This window comes from Anser cygnoides, chromosome 22 (assembly GCF_040182565.1).
Source record: "Anser cygnoides isolate HZ-2024a breed goose chromosome 22, Taihu_goose_T2T_genome, whole genome shotgun sequence".
Taxonomy (NCBI): domain Eukaryota; kingdom Metazoa; phylum Chordata; class Aves; order Anseriformes; family Anatidae; genus Anser; species Anser cygnoides.
This window is the reverse complement of record NC_089894.1, coordinates 3190943-3213286: the sequence shown is the minus strand read 5'-3', so window position 1 is coordinate 3213286 and position 22344 is coordinate 3190943. Positions and strand designations below refer to the sequence as shown.

General features: G+C 54.6%; 2 protein-coding genes across 2 annotated transcripts in view; one reads left to right on the top strand and one right to left on the bottom strand.

The window, feature by feature from the left end:
• Window positions 1-15647, top strand: part of MYO1D (myosin ID) — a 157848-nt gene extending 142201 nt beyond the window's left edge. Inside the window, exon 22 of the mRNA XM_048047785.2 lies at window positions 13306-15647. Within this exon, the coding sequence (XP_047903742.1) occupies window positions 13306-13462 (157 nt within the window). The 3' untranslated portion in view covers window positions 13463-15647. The remainder of the gene's footprint in view (window positions 1-13305) is intronic.
• A 704-nt stretch (window positions 15648-16351) lies between these two features.
• CDK5R1 (cyclin dependent kinase 5 regulatory subunit 1) lies at window positions 16352-18897 on the bottom strand. The gene is given in 2 exon segments (XM_048047866.2): window positions 16352-18467; window positions 18470-18897. Coding segments are annotated over 2 exon segments (894 nt in total). The 5' UTR covers window positions 18798-18897; the 3' UTR covers window positions 16352-17901.
• Between the last annotated feature and the right edge of the window lie 3447 nt (window positions 18898-22344).

Here is a 22344-nt window from a genome sequence, read left to right as displayed (position 1 = left end):
CATGGACAATTTTGTGCTGCTGGGTTTTAAAGGTGCAGGAGTTGGCAGAAGCAGCCTCCGCCATGCCGCGGGAGGTGAAGCCGGGGCTGTTCCCAGCCCGGCACTGTCTGTGCAAGGCCAGGCCGTCTTCTTTCTTCCTTCCTGGTGTTGATGAAATCCTCCACTTCCTCCTCAACTTGCCCACCTCACGATTGCCTGTTACTCTCTTTTCTGTAACCCGAATTCTCCTCTGGGTCGTGGCCGGCCGTCCCCATCTTTTAGCCTTTCCATGCTGAGAAACGGGCTGAGTTTTCTCAAGAACTTAAAAAGTAGCATTAGTGGGGAAGTTCGGTGCAGGCAAGATGCGCCAGCCCCCAACGTCCTAAGGACGGCTGTAAACCTGATCAAACATCATCCCTAAAATACTGTCAGCCTCCGGGACCCTGCTGTTAGCATGTGGGGAGGTGGGAACCAAAAAGACGAATGCACCGACGTGCTCCATCACCTGCGTTCTTGTTCCTGGGACCCCATGCTTGTAGCATCTTCTTTTGTTTCAGTAGCACCACCCTTGGTACGATCTGCTCCTGAGTTTCACTCTGACCTTCTGAGCTTGCCTTGTATTTAAAATCCCTTTTTGTGCAGTGCCTACTTGCGTTATCTCCTCAGGCTCCTCATAAAGGTCCTGGGTGTGCTGTTGCCCCCAGGAAATAGCAGGGAAGTTGCAATTGCTGCGAAAACTAAAACCCGAATGCGATGGAGCAATCAGGAGGTCCGTGCCCTGAGTCACTCTGACTCGCTGCTTACCTTTCCCCTTCCTGTCTGTCATCTGCTGGCTAATGATTCTTCCCTGCCTTGTTTGGCAGGGTCTGGTACTGGTTTTAAGCCGCCTTTGTTTCGGGAGCCACCTGGCACGGTTGGGTGTTTGCAGAAAATACCCCACTGCCTGCAGTGCCCTCGCTGCCGCGCCGGTCCCAATCGAACAGCTCCCAAAGGGGACAGTGCTAAAAAAAATAATAATAAATCACTATGTTTAAATGCTTCTTGTTTTGGCTGTACAGAGAGGCATTTTTAACAGCAGGGAGACCTCAGCCAGACTCCTCCACAAGAGGCTAAAAGCCTGTCATTAAGCGAGGAAGGATTCGGCTGGACGTGGCGCTGTGGATCCGGGGAGGGGAGGGGAGGGGAGGGGAGGCTTCCTCGCCCGCCCGACATCGGGCATGGTGACCTGAGCGCACCCCACCCCTGCGCACTCGCCTTCGGTAAAAATTCACGTTGAGCTTTTGGAAAGGACCTGAGGGCTGAGTAGCCGTGATGCTGCCTGCCCGAACCACTGGGGAAAATGTTCTCGTGCAGTGCTGGTTGGCTGTAAAACTGTGACCTTTCATCAGATGCTACGTGATAAAATCTTGCTTCGCACAGGCAGGGTGAACAGGAATGCTGCTTCTCCTTGGGAGAAAAGCTGCAATAGAGCACAGCACAATAACATCTCTTTTTTGTGGTGTTCTTGTATCCCCTGAAGCTTTAGCTAATTTCTCTTTTTTTCTATTAAGCAATATAAGCAAGGGCGAAAAATTGAGGTTTTCAGATCAGATCTGGAAATAGAGAGACAGGATTGAGCACAGCTGTCCCAGGTCAGAGGAGCTGAGGAGGAGAAGCAGCCCTTGTTGATGGAGCAAGGTTATGCCCACGGCCAAGGTATGGGCTTCAGCGTCAGAAATCTCCTTCGGGGTTAGCCTTGGTTCAGCTTTGCTGCCGGGCAGAGTGGTCCCAGGATGCCACCAGCATCTCAGCGTGCTGTCCCCTCATCCTGCGCGAGGCGGGTCCTGGTGACACCCAAGCATCCTCTGCACCAGCTTCTGCCACGGCAGCTGCGGGCGAGCAGGACTATCCCCAGGGAACTTCAAAACAGCCTCATGAAAGGGCGGCGTAGGAAGGGGAATTCATGCAGAATTAGCTTCTGCAGGGGTTATATAGGGTGCACCGAGCAGCAGTCGCAGGAGGCAGTAAATGAAACCAGCTCTCGGTGCTCTGCTCCAGCCCCTGGTTGGCTGGCAGGAGCGAAGCATCCGATGGGATGATTAATATCCAGGTTGCTATAGCGACCGGGAGCCGTGGTGCTAAAAGCAGCCATTCTCCATCACCCCCTCTGTGCCGGCACACGCGCCGGCCGAAGGGCGCTGCGGGAGCTCTGCCCGCACAAGGCCGTGGGTGCTCCCCGGGACGGCGGGGCCCTCCCACCTCCCACCCAACTCCCAGCTTCGAGGAGCCCGATGTGCTCGGGACACAACGGGGCCGTTGCATTTGGCCACGCGGTGGCTCGGGCTGCAGGGCAGGAGCGGTGCCAGGGCTTCGGGGGCGGCTGTGCCGGGGCATCGCACCGTGACAGCCGCGGGCTCAGCGCGGTGCGGTGACGCAGCCCTGCTCCCAGGCCCCATTCGGGGCTCCGCTCCCCGCCAGCGGCTCCAGTGTCATCACAGGGGTGAAGTCGGAGCCGGTACCGGCAAACTGCGCGGGTGGCTTCGCCCAAGCAAAGCGCCCACCGATACCTTAGTGGCTGCCCAGCAGCCTCACCTGCGCGGGTCGGTCCCAAAGAATAAGGAAACCCAGAAGGAGGAGAGAACTTCCGAAGCCTCCTCACTTGTTTTTTTCACAATAATTGTGTGTGATCTCTTTGAGGCCGAGCGGCAGCTTCCACCATTTTGTGGCTGCAGACTTCTACCTGCCGATTTCAGAAGCGTCTGTTTGAGTTACAGCCCTGCACGTGCCGGTGGGGGAAGCAGAGCGGCTCCTCCGTCGGCCTGGCTGTGCGTTGTGCCTGTGCTGACAGGGCGACAGCAGCACTTTGCTGAAGCGTGGCTTTCCAACATAATGCACCCAGCTTGTCTTCAACTGTTTGACCGCTGTTTGACACAAGGAAATCGTTGTCCCCTTGTAAATTTGAGTGGTAAGCAGCTGAAGAATCCCACATTTATCATCTTCATCATCAAATCCTTCACCTCAAATTCTTTCAGGAGGTGCCCGATGCATTCCAGCTGACTGAAACATGCTAGATCGCCTTTGAAGCTTTTTTCTCTTTTTTCCAAATTTCTCTGTAGCCACATAGGTTCCTTAACCTTCAAAAATTCAGGCTGCAGAATGTTATTGGCATCTGCTAAAGCAGCCAAGAGCCTCCTCTTGGGAGGGACGTGGCAAACGGGTGCCTCTGTGATGAGCCGAGGAGCCCCGCAGCTGGCTGGGCGGTGGTGAGGACCAGCGGTGGGAAGAGAACGGAGCAAAGCGCCTCTGCTGCTTCTCAGCCTTTGCAGAGATCGAGGCCCATGATGTCAAAAACGGGAAGCCGGTCTGCGTTCATCTTCCTAAGTGGTCGTCTTTTATTTATGTGCCGGTGCATTTGTAATGCAGGATTCTTGGCGTAACCTCGTGAACGAGTTGATGTGCTTTTACCCTGTCTATAGCCAAGGACTTTGAATCATATTTTTGGCACAGTGCTTTTTCATAAAATATGTAACGCTCAAGCGTCTTGTGGCCAGGTTTGATGCTACTAAAGTAGAAAGCTGGATGAGAGCTGACTCTCAAAAGCTTTGCCAGGCCTCAGAATAGCTGAGAAAATGTGGCTAAAAGGAGACTTCAGAAGAAGCTGCAGTTGGTACGTTTGTGCTGCACCAAGGGAAAGCTGCTGGGTTTAAGAACCGGGCTGGTTTGAGTAGATGAACTGAAGTGGTAAAAGACATCCTCGTGTTGTAGCCCGACTGTAACGCAGGTAACCATCAGCCTTGGAAACTCAGCTCCATGTTCATCCAAAGGCAAGCTGAACATAACCAGAACTGCAGAGCACGCGGAGCCGTCTGTGCCTGCCGCGTGTGGGCAGGGAGGAGCGAGGCTGCGAGGACGTAATGCGCTCCTAAAGGTTGTTTCCTACCTAAGTAGAACACCCATTCCGTAATTATGCACCAGAGCTGGTTTCCACTCCTTACCAAGGCAGGTACAGATGCATTAGCCCCAAAAGACACTCCTGTTACTGCTGCAAACTCAAGGGTATGTGGAGAGATGGAGACGACTCGGGCACCTTCCTCCTGCGAGAGGGATGCTGCGGACCCCAGATGTATCAGCAGCTCTCCCCTCTCTTTTTACTTTCCTTCACCTTATCTTGCAACACAGCAGCTTATTGCCAGTCTTTAGCGTGCAGGAGAATTCATGTAAAATTTATAATTTTTAGCTTCAGAGAGAGCACAAAATACACTGAATTCTGGGGTGAATGTAAGTCCTGCAGTGCTGAACTGCACACAGGGGCCGAGGGAGAAGGAGTAGGGCTCTGTGGATTTTGGAGCAGGCATGTCCTTGTAACCCCGAGTGATCAAGGCAGCAGTGCAACATGCTGGGGTGTCTCCTGTTAGGGTGCTAGGTCAGCAACCCCTGTCTTTGTGCATGGCCCCTGGCAGCTGGGCACTTTGGTGGCAATCCCGTGGTGGCTGGGAGCCACCTTTTCCATTACCCACTGGAAATGGGTATTTTCCACACCCACACAGGGCTCTGAAATCATTCACTTTGCCTGCTTGAGAAAATAAAATATTTAACACACTGCATGTGCTGCTTGCTTTTTTTTTTTTTTGAAAGCTGCTTTGTTGATGAGATTTCCCAGGAAATACCCTACTTAGTGAATGCATTTTTCAACCAGAAAACCATTGGCCAGCTTTAGCGAATGCTTTGTAAGGGATAAATTACATCGGGCTTTGAATGCTGAAGACACAAGAAGAGAAAAAAGACAGAGCCTTCTCCTTTTGAAGTGCACATGTGAATTTTTCAGCTTCGATAGGAGCAGAATTTGGGAAGCACCAGAAGGAGCAGGTGCCAAGGTCAGGGCATGGTTTGCAGGAGAGCTCACGTTCCTGACGTGCATCTCCCCCATCACCACGCTCACATGGGACGCAGCAGTCATGCTGCTGGTTGAATGAAGCCAGAGTCTGCCACGAATCGATCCCTTCCTTGAATTTCACCTGATACAGGGTAGTTAAGTTCACATTGCTTCATCAAATTTTCCAGGGATGAAGAAAAGGAGGTGGTTGGACCCACCGTGCCTTCCACTTGTAGCCAAAGTGCTGTCTCAAAAACACTTTTCGGGGCTTTCCCAATGTAAAATGTACACGTTGGGTGCCATCCTCCTGGGTAGTAAGGCTGGCTGTTGGGCTGGGACATCACGCTCATGGACCATAATTGTGCAGCCCTGCATGGAGAGCAGCCCCCGATCACCGTGGGGACTCTTCTTTGCCCAGGAGCAGGAGAATCAGCTGGCTTTGCTGGAAGAGACCGAAATATTTTACAGCTTGATGCTTTCCGGAAAGCTTTCTCTGGCTAGTTGGAATGGATGCATGAATGCCTGAGTTACTACATAAATAAAGAACGAACTGCAGCTCGCCTGTGCTGCTCTGGGACCGCCTGACCTTGGGTTCAAGTAGGAATAAATGCATTTTAAGAATGAGAGAGTGAATCATTTAATGGACTAGGTTTGTTCCTCAGGCACTACCGACAGCCAGACGGGAAGCAATATACCTGGATCTGCCACAGACGCGTCTTGAAAAAAGCACATCCGTGTTATGGCAGCTGCTGTCTTCTTAGGAGAGCAGTTTTTATGGTTTAGACATGAATAAAAGGAACGAGACAGTGCACTGGTTGGGTGCCAGCAGACCAGAGTATTTATAGCAGTCTTTGCTTCTGCCTTGCTATGTGGCATTGGACATATGTAACGCTCTCCCTTGAGAATATTCATTTTTTTTAGATATTAACAAATCTTGTTTCTTATTAAAATGGCAAGAATAGAGTTGCTGACGCAATTCAAGTCTGATGTTGTAATATGTGGTACTGTACGGTTCCCAAAACTTCAGGCAAGTGGCTCTGTGGTTTACATTGGTAAATAGATGTCAGCATGAGCTGCAGAGGAAAATGACACATGGGCAAGTCTGAGCCAGAGAAGATTTAAAGCCACTGTTCAAGGGTAGTGACAGCGCTGTCAGTGGCACCGTAGGGACTGCAGTTTCGAGCCTGGTCATTCTCTCATGGATTAAAAATTGCCTTTGAAAAGGCACGTCTTCCAGCTTCCGATGTGATTTGCCTGAACACAGACCACGTGGTACAGAAGTGCATTAGAAATAAGCCACAAACATTTGTTAGTTTTGAAGGCTGAAAAAAAAAACAGGGTATCGAGTATCATCTGACTGCAGATAATTTTGAAAAATTACTGAGAAATGGCCAGCTAGAGCCACATTTAACTCAGCTGACCTTTGGTGGCATTAACATGCCTGCAGGACTTGTTCTGACCTTTGGCTATGGAAATCTGCCTTTTGATCCTGACTTGAGATCTCCTTTATTTGTGTCTGTCCTCTCTGTATTCTCTCTCCTCCATCGCTTTGACCTGTGTCAGTGTCAAATCCCAGCCAAGACCACCTTGCTCAGAAAAGCCCAACCACACAAACAGTGCTGGGTCCCTAAAAGCAAGAACCCACGTGAGAAAACAGCGCCCTGGCTGTCTCATGCTTGGCTCTGACTGCGTGAGACCTCGGACTGTTTCACAAGGCAGGTTGTGAAAACCCTTTGTGGTTCAGGCAGTTGTCACGGCCCTGCCGTGCACGTGCAAGGAACGCAGGGCGAGCAGCAAACGGGTGGCACGCTGCCCGCCGTGCTCACGTGTCCCCCGCTCCTCCGGCTGCTCTTGAGCTCCGAGCAGGGAGGAGTGATACGCACCCAAAAATGGGTCCCAGCTCATCCCCGTACCCTGGGCTTCTCCCCTTGGGGCACCAAGCCGGTGGGATGAAGAGTGGAGCCTGCTGACTTGGTCTGGGGGCGCTCCAAAAACCGCAAGCCCCTTTGGCAGCATGGAGAAGAGATTTCCTTTATTCTCACTGCCAGCACTCATACAGCCCAGCATGCAGTGTAAGGAGGCAAAGAGGACATTAAATTATTTTCTCGGGTACACAAGTCAGTAAATCACAGCTTTTAACCTCCCATAGCTACGTGAACCAGTGTATTTTAATGAGAGCTGGATGGGAAAAGGTGTTTCTGCCTCGGATGGCAGGTCCCAGCGGTGGGAATTCGAGCAGAGCACAGAAGGATGAAGCGTGCCAAGAAGTCACAGGGCCGATGCTGTCAGCATCATCCAAGTCTTACTTAGGGAAATTTATGCTCCGAGTGTGTAAATCTCTTCTGGAAGTGGGACCCGGGGCTTTGAAGCCGTGCACACTTCACATTGACGGCCCCCCCGAGAGGGAGCAAGCGGACGCAGCGTGCCAGAGCACGCCGCAGGCTCTGCGTGGGATGTGTCTGCCCCTGCAGTGAGGCGTCCCCAGGGCTGTTTGCACGTGGTGCCCGCCGTGCTGGTCCTGTGCACGGGGCGACTCAGCCAACACAGGGGGAGATACAAAACACGCGTCTGGTCTCAGTGCCGGTTCCACGTCTGTACGTGCCGAGACCAGCAGTTCCTATTTTTGTACCGTTGAAGCCATTGTGGTGTTACAGCTTCTCCGACCACCCACTCCCTTGAGCCCAAATACCCAGTATCATTGTCCTGCAAGCTGCAGCAAGCCACAAGTGCTCAGAGGAGATACACCCCGTCCCTCCCTGCCAGATACACAGCCTGCACAGGCAGCACGCTATAAGCCCTCCTGCAGAAGACACTTATCTTTTCCACAAATGACACCTGTTGTAACTCAGATATGTAAATGTTGTGTCCAGTCTCGTTTTAGATCCTGCTCATCTCTTCTCCCCTCTGTGCCACGCAGTAGCAGTGAGTGGCACAGCTGCTGTGACCCACAGCAGCAACACATTGCCTGGGAATGTATTTGAACCCACCTCGAAATTATCACACATACTGTTTGGCTTTCTGGCTTTTGTTGGAAGTAGGGACTTTAGTAGAAAGAGAGACTTGAGAGCTGCCTGGTTTTTTTTTTAGCCCTCTCTAGTTTTTAATCACCGCTTCTTACATATCTTCTTCATGCAGAATATAGCTGCTGCTTTTTTTGGTTACTTTTTTATAGCCTCCCTTCATCTGTGAGCCTTTGTATTTCTTCATCTCTGACCGCCTCAAACGCCGCACCCGGTAGCCAGATGAGCCTGCAGCGCTGACTTACATCAGGTGTTACAGCTGCTCAGTATTTGCCATCCTGCTCCTAATGCTCCCCAACAGCTTGTTTGCAGCCACGTGTTGTCTTGAAGCCTTAGCCCAGTAGTCACAGTGATGACTCTTTCCAGAGGAGACGCCTTGCTCTAAGTTCCAGAAAGATTTGCCCATTTAAAAAATCCCCTCCGGAATACATCACATTCGGTTTATTGCTGCCGAGCCCTCATTTCACACTGCACAGCATGCTTCATTCGCCTCATTTAAATGCCTGCCACGAAAATCGGATGCTCCCTTTACTCTGTTTTCCATCTTCTGCCCAAATTTTGATTCCTAAAAAGAATTTCTTCCACACTCCACGATTGCCCCAGCTGCCTCCGTGCCCCCCGCAGGCCGTATCGCCTGCCCCTTCTGCCGCTTCCCCCCGGGCCCCCGCGCTGACGGCCCGGCACCGCTCGCGTTCACGGCTAAGTGAAGGGCATCGCATGGCCTACTGCTTCGCTCCGTTTCCGTGCCTATTACAGTTCTTGCAAAATGTTCCAAGTCATCTGTGTTTGCTCTTAAGCATCCTGTGTGTTTAACATTTATTTAACAATACATTTATTTAACTTCCTGCCCGCTGTCTTCACAGAAACTCCCTCTGATCTTTCTCCACTCTTTCTCTCCATTCGTTTTGCTCCCCACCACTTACTGGAGACAAGATGCTTTTGTATTATCAACAATGTTGACAGATGTCTGTGGCCATTTATGCGCTACTTGGCTTGTGTTTTCCCTGAGGTCCTAGATTAAATGCTCAGTCAAAACTCTCATATTTCATGGGCCAGTAGTCTGCTTCCACTCTGAGTCATCCCTTCTCTGCTGGTTTCCCTTTTGCCGGCGTTTGCCCAGGTGTCTCACCGGCTCCCACTGGACGCCTGACGCCACGCTGGCTGCAGGATGTGGCTGCTCGCGTACGCGGCTCTCCGTGCGACGCCGGCGGTGCTTAACCCGCGCGCCTGCTCTCACGCAGCAACTGCCCCAACCGTTCATCGATGGCGTCTCTAACAAGTGCAGGGCGATGGACTGGAGCACAGATAAGAGGCAGTAATCTGATAAAGGCAGTTTGCGTGCGAGGATGGTTCGGCGCAGGGGAAGGGAGAGAAGTCATGCGTCCTGCGGGGCTCGCTGAGCCGTAAATCCCCGTAGCAGAGCGAGGCCCCTGCGTGCAACCAGCTGAGAGCAGCATGTCGCGGGAGAGGCCACTTCCACCCAGCAGTACCATTGTACGAAAAGACCTGTGTGGTCGCAAACCACCGAGGCCTTCACGTGGTGCTAAAGCTGTTATGACCACGCGGTTCCTTGCTGGGCCAGATCCTGACTCCCACAAGCGCTCTCCGTTTGTACTTTGCACCCTCTCAGGCAGTTTCTTGCCTGGGTACTGGGGGGGGGGGCTCACATTTCTTCCCCAGCAGGCTCTCAGCCAGCACTTGCATCTCGCTGCCTCTTCTAATGGAATAGTTGTTAAAAATAAGTAATTTTATTTCCCAGAAGCTGCCTAGCAGCAGCATCCATCATTTTGTCCTAATTGACTTTACTTCCGTCAGCTTTCGGGTTACGTCCAGGCTTGGTGAGCAGCCAAACCTGCCATAAACCAGCTCAGATGGGGCTGCGCTCAGAGGCAGGGCTGTGCTCGGGATCTACGACTCTATTAGCCCTGACGTTGTGTGCCTGGTCTCCTAAATGTGTGCCTGTGCAAGAGAGATGCCAGGAGCATCTTGGAAGCCCATTAAGGACTTATTAAGATAGAGGCCAACGCCTGGAACAGCCTCTGTTGTGCAGGCGGAGGGGGCTGGAGGCAGCCCTGGGGGGCTCTGCAGGGCCGATGTGCTGCGGGCAGAACCAGCACCTCCACGGGCAGCGGCGGGGGTGGAAGCAGAAGGATGAGGTCAGGGGGCTTCTCCTGAACTGAGAACACAGCATCCCAACAGTGGCTGCGTGTTGGTTGTGGGGGCTGGCTTTGAAGCTGTTCTTGGTAAGAAACCACGCCTGACCCCAAGGCAGGAGCTTTGAATCAGGTAGATCTGTGTGCACAGGCTGCGGGAAGGGACCGGCCGCAGGGCTAAAGCTCATACACGCGTCCTGTGCTCCTCCACAGGCTGGAGAGGGTGTGGGGTTAAAAGACAACTCTTGAGAGTCAGAGGATTTGGGTTTAGCTCTTCACTCTGGCGCTGCGTTCCATCACCGTGGGCTTGTCACTTAACTCCCTGCATGGTGACCGTGTCTTCAGCGGGGGGCTGGTGATAAACACCCCGTTCAGTTCTGCCCACCAACCTGGAGATGGCAAAATATTCCGTCTTCATTGCAAACCCCAGGAGTTCCTTTAAATTGTCAGAAGGCCATAAGATGACTCGCATGTAATTTGTCAATTCGGAAATGTTCCTCAAATATGAGCAACCGTGGAAATGCTTACGGAATTACAGCAGGGATGGTGAGACAAAGACCAGTTTTGTGTTTCCAAGCTTGAAATTTAATAGTACAAGCATTCTTCCACCTTAATTTCACCGTAACAACCCCTTTTTCTGACTGTGATTCGTCTTACTGAGGTGGAGAGGTGGAAGAGCGAAGGACAACAGTGGGACAGGATTATGCAGTGAGAACTCGGTCCTTTCACCAGACTGTGCGGAGGTGAGACTTGTCTCTGCCTTTGCTGCCATCACTTTCTTGCTCAGTTTGACCTGCAGAGCGCCGATGGCTCCCCACAGGGTGTTTTCACCATGCGTTGCCCTCGAAATGCTTCGTTGGACTTTCAGGATTGTAACTGGACCACCTCCATCTCAGACTCTTCCTATCCCTTCGTGACCCAAATTCTGCAGGAACTTGGGAAGCATCTTCCCAGTTGTGCTACCTACTAAAATCAAGTTGTGCCACTGAGCTTTGGGAGGTCTTTTACCCCAGTTTACTGGCTGATGCTGACAGCTGTTCTTTCCCTTTTGGCCACTTATGAGCCATCTCACTCCAGGACAGCCAGCATCTGCCATCTCCCCTTTTTGCCACTGCACCAAGAGGTGCGATGCGAATGTGACTGATGGACTGGGAACCAGGCTGACATTGCTTCCAACCTCATCCTTGTTGGGATTGACCAAGCACAGGAGCAGCATCCAAGGGACGCAAGGTCCCAGTACATTGAGCTGCTTGTGGAGCTGGTGGCAGGGTTCAGCACTGCATCACTGTTGGGGAAGACCAAGGACAGGGTTTGTGATCCTTCGCTGGACTTGCAAAGGGTTCTTTGGGTGCCATTCAAGGGCTGTTCTGCTCCCCGACAAAATGTTTTGAGGATGAAACCTGTTCTCACATGAAGGGCTGGCTTATTGCTGTGCAGAAGGGTCAACAGAGTTGGAACTATTCATGGCTGCAGAACCTCCATCTTCTTACCTGCGGTTTGGTGAGGGCTGCAGGAGAGGAGAGAGGAGTCCTCAGCACTTAGCCCTGCTACAGACGCTTCATGCTAACCCTGCCTGCCGAGCACAGGATGGCAGGAATCTCCAAGAGGCCCTCCTGTGTGTATGGCTCGTTCTGCTAAGACATGGTAAAAATAGCAAACTAAGTAGGGATTTTAGCCTCAACTCGCTGCGGCAAGAGTAAATAAGTATTAAATACCTGGGACAACGTGAGGGCTTTGTGTGCTGCTGCCCTGCCAGCACCTCTCCAAACAAAACAACCGCTCAGTTTTTTTGTGAGTGGTGAACTGCATAAAAGTGCTGCTTTTTGGGTGTGATGCGTCTTGACCAGTCTGCGTTAGCGGTGTGGAAACGAAGCCTGTGCAGTACAAAGGGCTTACGCTGCATCACTGAAAATACTGTAGCAGCTAAAGCAAGGCAAGCCCTCGTGTCTGCGAGCTAAGCGCAGCCGATACGCAGAACAGAAACCCAGCGCATCCTCCGTACTGTATGCAGAGCAGGGCAAGAGGCGGTGGAGTCGATGCTGCTGAGTCTTCAAAGCCCTAAATACTGTGCTAGGAGCTGCTGGAAGTTCGGCAGGATCTGAAGCACGGGTGAAGTTGCAGGAGGCTCTCCTGGAGACCAAATTCCTGGGTTTCTCCTGCTTCCTGAGGCCAGCAGGGGCTCATAGGGACAGGTCCATCGTGGGTGTTTCTCTGCTGCTTCACTCTCCTGCTCCGTGGCACCTGCTCCCTTCTGGTGCAGAGGGGATGGCGGCAGAAGGTGAATTGCCTGGAGGCAGTGAGGGAGCTCTCGCGGTGGCCTTGATGGCCCTGGCAGCTCCATGGGCATTGCAGGGTCTGCCTGGTCGTGAGCATCCCTTGGCACGGCTGGCTCCGTGGCCCAGCACGTGCAGACGGCTCTCAGATGTGCATTCGGAGCCCTGTTTCCTTCCCCAGAGGCCAGCGAGGGTTCTGGTGCAGGAACAAGCTCTCCCTGCACCCGGGAGCATCTTCCCTGTCCTGTGTGAGCTGAAACTTCTCAGTGGGATGAGGTGACCCCAGCGCAGCTGCATATGAGCACTGGGAGTTCAGCTCCAAGCCAGCCATGGCTGGTTGGAGGGTTTGGATTTACCACCGAACCCTTCCTCTCTGTGCCAGTTTCCTGTCTGGGGAACCAGGGTTGTTTTCTTTCTTTTCTTTTTTTTTTCCTGTGGGATAATTTATTTTATTCATTTTTAGTACCAAAGCTGGGTTAAAGGGTTAAAACAACTGGGAATGGTTTGCAGTGACACAGTCCTGTCCCTGCCTCTGAGCAGGGCGCTCTGACCCCAGGGGCTGCCGGGTCAGTCTGTCTGTCTGTCCGTCGGTCTGTCGAGGAATTCCCTCAGCACGTTAGAAAAAGAAATAACCACCTGTGCTCCCTTTAGCTACATTAAGCTGTATTTTTAATCTGCAAGCTCAGAACGAGGGATGTCCTTGCCGTTTTTCTAATTTTAGAGACGGGAGTGATTTTGCGCAAGGTCGTTCAGCGAGTGGGTGGCAGAGCTGGCAGCAGACCCCAGGCCTTCTGCAGCCCGGCCTTTGCTTCGGCCATGAAGCAGAATCCCCCCGGCGGCGCTGGGCCCGCTGCTGGAAGCCCCTCGTGGGGGACCCTCTGCCGAGGGGCAGGCAGGGTCTCGGCCGAGGCCCAGAGGCCGGGGGTTTCCTTGGCTTTACGCTTCCTGCTCTGCTTGCCGCAGGACGCGTCCTGACCCGAAAACACGGCCCGGCCCTCCCTGACGCTTCCTCTCCCTTTGCCTTGCAGCGAGAAGCGCGCGCTGCAAGTCAGCGTCACCAACCCGGTGCAGTGCAGCCTGCACGGGCGGAAATGCACCGTCTCTGTGGAAACGAAGATTAACCAATCCCAGCCGGATTTCACCAAGCATCGTTCCGGTTTCGTCCTCTGCGTGCCAGGGAATTAGCATCCACTCCGCCAGCGCAGTGAGCCCGGGGAGAGAGCGGAGGAAAGACAGACCGGGGCTTTGGTCTCCCTCCCTGCGCCTTGGACCTTTCAAGGGGAATAATTTAGAGCTGCTCAGCTGTGACACAGTCATGCGCCCAAAAAGATCTCTACAGCTAGAGGTTTAGCAAACCCACATTCAGGAAAGGGTTTTACTACCACATGCAACGAAGGCTTAAAACAGTCGATGTGGCCTGTAACCACCTTACAAAACAGGCCAGAATATCAGGAAAGTGCATCTGAATTATTCCAAAAAAGCATTTATAGGTACTTAGCCCTTTCCTCCCTTTCCCACGTTGATTCTTCAGCCCTCTCCCCTGTTCCCTTCTGTGTTTGTCTGTCATTTTGCAATATTGTGCAGCCTCCACCGGAGGAACCAAAGAAACCGGCTCAGGAAGGGAGTCTGGCGATCGGGCACCACATCCTGATGGAGACGGAGCCCCCTTTGGAGAGGAGGGCCGGGGTCCCTGCCGCGGAGCCGCCCCGCGCTCTCCCGGCCCCGCTGGCACGCACGGGGTCGGGCTGGTCGGGGACACGCAGCTCGCGGCTCGCAGCTTCCCTGCTGGCGTTCAGGAGCACAGAGGCAAGTTGGTGGGAGCCGGGTAGCCCAGCGCAATGGGAGAGTGGGATTCACAGTGCAGAGGTGTTGGGTTTTTTAATCTATCTGCATTGTTTTTTGCCTTAATTACCCTCTCCAGTGACCAAAGTGGGTTCCCATTTGGACCCAGTGGCCTTGCAGAGTTTTTATATGATCCCATGGCTTTTCAGTATCCCCAGTGATGAGCTTTGGGGAGGGCTGTTAGGAAGCACTGTCCGGGTCTCTGCGGGGGCCTAGGGACCCATGGACCCAGCCCAGCGCTGCCCCGCTTTGCACTATGGAGACACTGCCTCTGGCAGGGCAGGAGCACAGACCCGGCTGCAAGGCTGGACCCTTCCTACAGGTTTCCCAGTTGGGTGTCAGTGGCCCCATTGCCATCACCTTGGCTTTTCGGCCAGCATCACCTTTAGCTGATGCACAGAGCTTGGCTAACCTCGCTCCTGGTGTTGTGTGTTTACCTAGGGCCGTGGTTTCACCAGCTCTCCTCTGTGCCAGGTACACCACCAAGCTTTTTATTTAAGGCCAGCGAGCTGTAGCTCAGGCTGCGGAGGTGGTATTTGAGTGGAGGCGGCTGTGGGGCTGTTGGGATCCCGTAGACCAGGTCCTGGCGCTGCTGGTCAGGTCAGGATTTGCAGCCCGTGGGATGCGACCATGGCCATGGGCACATGTGGTGACACCCCATAGGTGCAACTGAGCTCTGGGATTTTAGGAATCAGAAGCACCTAACAAACCCTAAATAAAATGCTTAAAAAGCCATGCCGTGGCCTTGGGGAGCAGGGGCAGCCTTTTTCCCCAACCACTGCCAGAGACCTGAGGTTGATGGGACCAGAGCCCAGAAGCCCAGAGCCACATCCCAGCCACTGGTGCTTGCTCATGGGGAGCTGCTCGGGGACGCAGCGCCCCGCACGTGAGGGCTGCCCCGTGGCCTCCAGAGGCCCCTCCAGGAGCCGGCAAGCACCAGGCACCCTTCAAAGGCTGCCCCACAGCTCTGCGGCTGTTGGGAGGCTGGCGGCGACGTGCCAGCTCCCGACCCTGCCCCATGCCCCTGCCCTGTGCCCCCTGCTCTGTGCCCCATGCCCCCTGCCGAGTGTGACCACCCAGGGCCCCCCACGGCCCCTTGGCCACTTAATCCCAGTTTGTGCCCCACGGCAGCAGCAGCACCACAGCTGAAGCCATCCCACACCTGGGCAGGAGGAGAGCGCGCTTGCCCTCATCCCGAGGAAGCGCCAGCAGGAAAGTCCTCGCCATTGCTGTGCCTTTCTATTTGCACTTCTCGCTTTTTGTATCTAATGGTCCCAAAGCCTCCCTAGTGACACTAATCCGTAGGCAAGGTAGTGGCAGGAGTTTTAATCAGCACTTTTATACACTATCCCTCCAACGAAATGGTTGTACTGAATCATGATGGACAGCAATAAATTGCGTGTGTAGGAAATTTCTGATGCTATGAGATGAGATGGCAATATTGTATGAGATGAAAAATGTCTTTATAAAATATATTATCTGTTCCTGCTCTGGTTTTATATATATATATATAAATATATAAAATATATATATTCCTGTTTTTTTTTCCATAAATTAACTATTTCTAAATTGAATTTTGATTTTTCAGCCTCGGGCGATAATGCAATGAACTTTTTTTTTTTTTTTAAGTAGTTGATATTTTAATGTGTAAAAAAGCAGAAAAACCTACTATCATTGACCTGGGTTTTTGTTTACATAATTCACTGTCATAAATAAAAAGACCAATTAAGTTGCATCCCACTCTTGTGGTGCCCGTTTCTGACCAGCAAGGCGTCGCGGGGAAGACGATGCTCCTGACGCACGGAAGGGCAGTGGAGCTTCCAGGCCCCTTTCGGCGCGCTCAGAACCCGCGGTTCACCTTCGCGGGGCAGCCGTGCTGCGATGGGGAACCTTCGGCACCTTCCAGCTCCCGGCTCAGTCCAGTTTTGCTGCCGGCGGCGCCGTTGTCTCCTCTCGCCGTCCTGCGCCTGTCCCCTCGCCCCCAAACGCCTGCTCTGCTGGCAGCCGCGTCGGGACAGCCCCACTCCTCGCTCAGCCCGCACCGCGCACCGAAGCCACCGGCGGTGGGGTGACCCCGGTGCCATTAACGCGATTAAGGCGCGGGCGCAGCTGATGCATTAAACCCCTCCTTCGTCAAGGCAAATCCAATTTTCCAGCGCTGCGACGCGGGCACGGAAGGCGTCTGACCCGCACGGGTCGCTGCAGAAAAGACTCCGCCACGAAACGCTGCCGTGTAATGGATGGTCAGTGCATTTTATTTAATCAGCACAGTACAAAAATAAATAAAAATAAGGGGAGGGGATTAAATTACAGGCACACTGAGCCCCATGACACAGTCTGTCAGGTTATAAACCACACATACTTACAAACGCACTATACACATACATACAAAATGAGACAAATATAAATTAATAAGTAACAATACCCACCAATTTGGTCAACAAAGATCTACAGAAGAGATTGCACTAAAAAAACATACGTACACATGTATAATTAGCAGGTTCCAATGTACAGCGATGAAGAGTTTCAAGTGAAAAAGAAAAAGAAATGGCACGTCATTCCACGTCATTCCTCTCTCGCTTGCATGTTTAACGACCGATGGACCAGAACTAAACTAGAACTGTGCACACGAAGAAAAAAAAAAAAAAAAGAAAAAAACTTATCAGTCCCCAGGCCTGATAAGGGAATACCGGCTCAAGACTGCGGTATCGGGGTGGTGTCGGGTCTTTGTGCATGGGTGTAATTTTTACAGCCATCTCTTGTAAGGTTTTCTTTTGATTTTTTTGTGTTTTTTTTTCCCTTTTGTTTTTTTTTTTTTTGAAGACACAAAATGCTTCTGTTTGCATGCGCAATACCACTGTAAAAGCAACAATGAAAGAATAAAGAAGGGTTTCTCCTTTTTTTTCCCCCGTAGGTTAGTATTTTTGTTCTAAAAGTATTCATATAGCAGCATGTAGATTTCTTTCCTTGCTTGCACACTCAAGTAGATCCTTACACAATACTCATGATCAGTGCACGATGGGAACAATACATTTCACATTGATGTAATGATACAGTAGCAGTTATTTCCCTACCCCAGACCCACTCAGAAATCCGAGTCTTTTCAAAGAAAATAAATAACGGGGCGGGAGGGGCGGGGGCCAGCCCGGGGCCGGGCAGCTCGGCCCGGCCCGGCCCTTCACAGCTTCGTTCCGTTCCGATCCGTTCCTTTCGGATCCGATCCGATCCGTTCCGATCCGATCCATTTCGATCCGTTCCGATCCCATCCGCGCCCGCAGCTCCCGCACCGGAGCCGGGCTCCCGCTGGCGGCCGCCCCCCCGCAGCCGGCGGGGCCCGCAGGGGTCGCTTTTTTTGCCCTTTTTCCTTTTTTTTTTTTTTGTGTGTGTTTTTTTTTTTAATCCCATTTCCCCCCCCTACCTGCTCTTTGTCTCGGCCGCGCTGTCGCCGGGGCCGGGCCAGACCGGAGCTGCCCCGCTCCCCCCGGGCGCCCCCCGCCCCCCCCGCCGCAAGCCTCAGGGCTGTTTTTTTTTTTCCTTTTTTTTTTCGTTCTTTTTGCCTTTTTCCCCCCCCTCCCCCGCCCGGTTTCGCTGCAGCCGAGCTGAGCCAGCCCCGGAGGACGGGAATATTGGGGAGGGGGGTGATGGAGAAGGGGAGGGGGGGGCGAGGTCTCCGCTCCGCCGCCGCTTTGCTGGGCTGGGGAGGAGGTCGGGGTGGGGGGGGGCCCCCGGTCCCGGGTCGGGGGGGGTCAGCCCCGGGGGCGAGGCGGCGGCGGCGGCGGCGCTCACCGGTCGAGGCCGATGAGCAGGCGGCCCTTCTCCTCGGCGCCGCTCTCCTTCTTGAGGTCGGCGAAGACCTGCGTGAAGAAGTGCGGGTCGGCGTTGACCTGCAGCATCTTGGGGCTCATGAGGTCGATGATGGAGAGGCAGCGGTCCCAGAAGGCCTCCTTACAGCTCTCCACCAGGAAGGGCTTGAGCGGGTAGGAGATCTCGTTGCCCATGTAGGAGTAGGAGAGGTACAGGCAGGTGAGCAGCACTGCCTGCAGTTCGTGGTCGCTGGCCACCTCGGCCGAGATGACGTCCCGGCACAGCATGTAGAGGAAGACCACGTTGGCCGGCGTGATGAAGCCCTGGTCCTGCCAGCCCTGCAGCAGCAGCGAGCGGTCCACGGAGCGCAGCCAGAGCACGGGGTCGGTGGGCGAGAGGTGCTTCAGCCGGTAGCAGCGGCGGCACAGGAACTCGCCCAGGCAGCGCAGCAGCTCGCTGGTGGACGCCTGCACCACGACGCGGCGCGGGGTGGCGGCGGCGGCGGGCGCGGCCGCGGGGGCTTTCTGCGCCGAGGCGAGGGCGGCGGCGGCGGCGGCGGCGGCGGGGGGGGCGGCGGGGCGAAGGTGGCGAGGTTGGCGCAGGAGAGCGACTTCTTCAGGTTCTCGTTGTTCAGGTGGGTGACGTTGCTCTGGTAGCCGCCGTTGGGCTGCACCTTCTTGGAGCTCTTCTTCTTGGCCGAGACGGCGGCGATGCGCTTCCAGGGCAGCACAGAGATGAGCGAGTGCCGCTTCAGGCCCTTCTCCTTCGCGTTCTTGCTGTTCTGCACCGCCGTGTAGTGCCCCACCGTGGCCGCCCCCTCCTCGAACAGCGGGGCCTTCCGGTAGCTCGGCGACAGCGACAGCACCGTGCCCATGGCGCCGGCCGCCCGGCGGGGCCCGCCGCCGCCCCGCCCCGGCCCCGGCCCCGGCCCCGGCGCGGCCCCGCGCTCGCTGCCCGCTCCGCCGCCGCCGCCGCCGCTCAGCGCCGCGCCTCGCCCCGCCCCGCCGCCGCGCGCGCTCCCGCCGGCGCAGTGCGCGCCCCCGCCGCCCCGCCCCGCGCCCGCGCCGCCACGTGCGCCCGCCGCGCCGGCGGGAAAAGGGGCGGGGAGGCCCCGCCCACCGCGCCCAGAGGCCACGCCTCCGGCCACGCCCCCTCGGCGCCGCCGCGCCACGTGCGGCCGGGGAGGGGGGGGGAGAACGGGAGGGGACCGGGGTGGGAGCCCCGGGGGGACCCCGGGATAAGGGGGGGGAGCCCCGGGGGGACGGGCACGGGGCAGCGGCAGCCCGGTGACGCCGCCGCCAGCACCGGGCGCGGCTCGGGCCCGGCCCCGCAGCGACGCCCGCAGGCGGTGCCGGGGCAGCGCAGCCGCTGTCACCGCGCTGCCGCCCGGTCCCGCCGGCGGGGCAGCCCCGGGAGGGACGGGGGCGGGGTTAGGGGCCCCCGAGCCCCGCGCCCGGGGTTGAGGGCACGAAAAAAAAAACCACGAGGTCGAGGCCCCGGCCCCGCCGCTGCTGGGTGCTGCCGAGCGAGCGGGGCCCGGACGCGCAGCACGGCCCGGAGCACCCCCGCTGCTCTCTTCCCCCCCCCCTGCCCCCAGCGCCGTGGGTTTTTCCCAGCACGTGGAGCTCGAGGGCCGCAGCTCGCAGCGCAAGGGTCACACCTGGGATCCCTGTGCAGCAGCTCAAAATGCCGGGCAGGGCTCGAAAAGCTGCGCCAGCAGCGAGCCCCCAGCCCGGAGAGCGCTGCATGGAGCCACCCAGCTGCAGCCAGGCCCCACGCACCCCACCTCTGCCCTGGCACGAGGAAATCCACGAGGAAAGGCCTGGCCCCACACACCGGGAAAGCCACGCGTCCCCCGCTGCTGCTGCCGGCTCCTGGCGGCCTCGTGCCCTCTCGTCCCCACAACCAGCTGCACAGGCCTCCTGCAGCACGAGCAGAGAGGGGCTGTGCAGGGCCAGCCCCGGGGGTGCCACTCTTACCAGGACAGGCCCCTGGCTGTTAAAAACGTAACCCGGACCCCTGCAGCACGAAACACACCTTCGTGTGAAAGCCTGGTTTTTAAGTTAAGCCTGTGAAGGCTAAGCTCAAAGGGTTTACCAAGGCCTAACCGTTGAGCTCATTTGGCCCCCATTTTAATAGGGTTGGACATGGAAGGCAGGTGTGCAGATGCCTAGCAACGCCCAGCTTCCCTCGGAGAGCTGGAATGACGAGTGTGCCATCGGGACAGCGGCCCCACAGCCACACGCCCTGAGCCCCTTGCCATGCTCCTGGCTGCTCGCTAGCTGCTGGGTCAGGACCACGTTGGTCTTCCCTCACCCTTTAAGAGATGATGGCCAGAGCTGGACACCGCCCTCGCTGAGGGCACATGCAAGATCTCCACCTTTTCCTGCTCTTTCTTTCACCTCAGCACCTTGTTTGTGCACATAATCGCCGCACACGCAGGCTCCACGAACGAATTTCCCCTCATTCACCTACAATCAGCAACCTAAATCAGCAAATCACATCCACAGCTAAGAACCCCCAGGGGAAAACGCCACTTCAGCGGCATTACAGTGAACTGGCCAGAGCAGCTTTTGGGAAATACCTTATGAGATATTTATAGTTCAAAAAAAAAAACCTACCAAGGAATCCAGGAACGCATTCCCCCCATGCCTTAGGCAAGAACAGGAGTTAGGTCCTTTGCGTTTTCCTGCCCTGGAGCACCAGTCCTGCAGCACGAGGCACGTCGGCTGTGGGACCAGGGGGAGCATCCTGACACTGCACGGTCCAAGGCCACAGCTGGCATCGAGCCCCTGGGGGGGAAAGCAGCGTGCCAGCGCCCCGTCCCAAGCGTGGGAGCTGAAGAAGGGCTCCAAAACGTTTTACAGGGAGAAATTGAAGACACCCAGCTTCCTTCACCTGAGAGAGGCCGAGGCAGCCTGACCGCAGCCACCAGCAGGGAGCCGGGAGGGCCCTGGACAAGGCAGACAGAGCCTGTGCTGGAACCCAAGGAAAACAGAACAGGCACCAGCACTGGGGCGTCACGCACCTGACTGGAAAAGTGCCTCTGAACCCTCTGCCAGCCAGCTCACCCCGTGGTTTGCTGACTCTTCCCAGCACTTGAGGCCTTCACGTAAAAGCCAGGTTTCTTTCCTGGCCGATGCAGACCTGCATCCATTCCACCAGGCAGTGTCAGGGATGGAAGCACGAGCTTCACACGTGAAAACCAGGATTTTGTATCAGTTCGACTAAGTCTTAAGATCTTCTCTAGCCTTAACATGAACCTACTGCACCGTTACACACAGTTTGACTCTCTCCAATAACACAGCATCAGAGCTTTTTCAAGGTGCAAGAGGTCAGATGTAATTGATTTTTCACCTCAATAGTAATAAAAAAAATCACGTCATTTGGTAAAACTCAAACTTGCAAGAACAGGTAACATTCCATAAAACTTTAGTGATGCTGCTTAAAACACAGGCCCCTGTCCCACTCTGTCTCAGAAATCACTGAAGATGCTTTTATAAGCTCTGGACAGATGCACAGCTTGCGTTGCAAGCCACCCTTCCCTAAGCGAAAAGAGCAATTGCACCAGACATGCACTTCATCTGCCTCAACAGCTGAAGACAGGAGACAGATTTTGAAAAAAAAATTATTTTATTGGAACTCATCTGAACATCAGATATACCTGGTGTTGGTTAGCAAGAACCGTTTGTACATTTGATATTGATGGTGCCAAAAACCCAAACAGTGACTGACTGGATGAGATGGAAAGTTTAAAAAAAATGGTGGAGAGATTAAAATGTGAACAGAAAGCAGAAAAATCAGCCAGTCTAAGATTCAGTGTGAAGGCAAAATATTTCCTGATAAAACAGAATCCTTTTACAAAATATAAATTTAGTAAGAAAACGTGGAAAGGGAAAGAGAAAGGGAGACAGAGGGGAAAGGAAAAATAAAGATTAGCAGGACAGAGATGCAGAAGCTTACACTGCCCAAATGGCATTAAAACCTAGCTAGTAATCTCACCATAAAATGAAACATGCTGGAATACACTGTGCTCCACCCCCCACATATATTACTTGGGAACAGTAACGAGGAAGCTCCCCAGCAAGAGCTGCGCTAGGTCATTCCACAAGGGCCAAGCTGTCTCACATCGGATGCTGAAAAGAAACGCTCCACAGCAGAGGTAAACATCGCCAGCCCGATCAGCGCCCGGGCAGCGGCTCGCCAACCCGCCGGACACCGGCCTGGGCTCGGCTCCGCGGGGAGGCACGTTCTCGGGGAACGCCTGCTCACCTGTTCTTCCTACCAATGCAGGTGGGGGGAAGAGTTAAAACATTTAAAATCTAGTCTATTTTAAAACAAGAGCATGCAATGCAGGCCTCCCGGGGAAAACCTGCGCTGTTCCCTTTATTAGAAACTGGCCTAATGGTCTCGACAGTGGC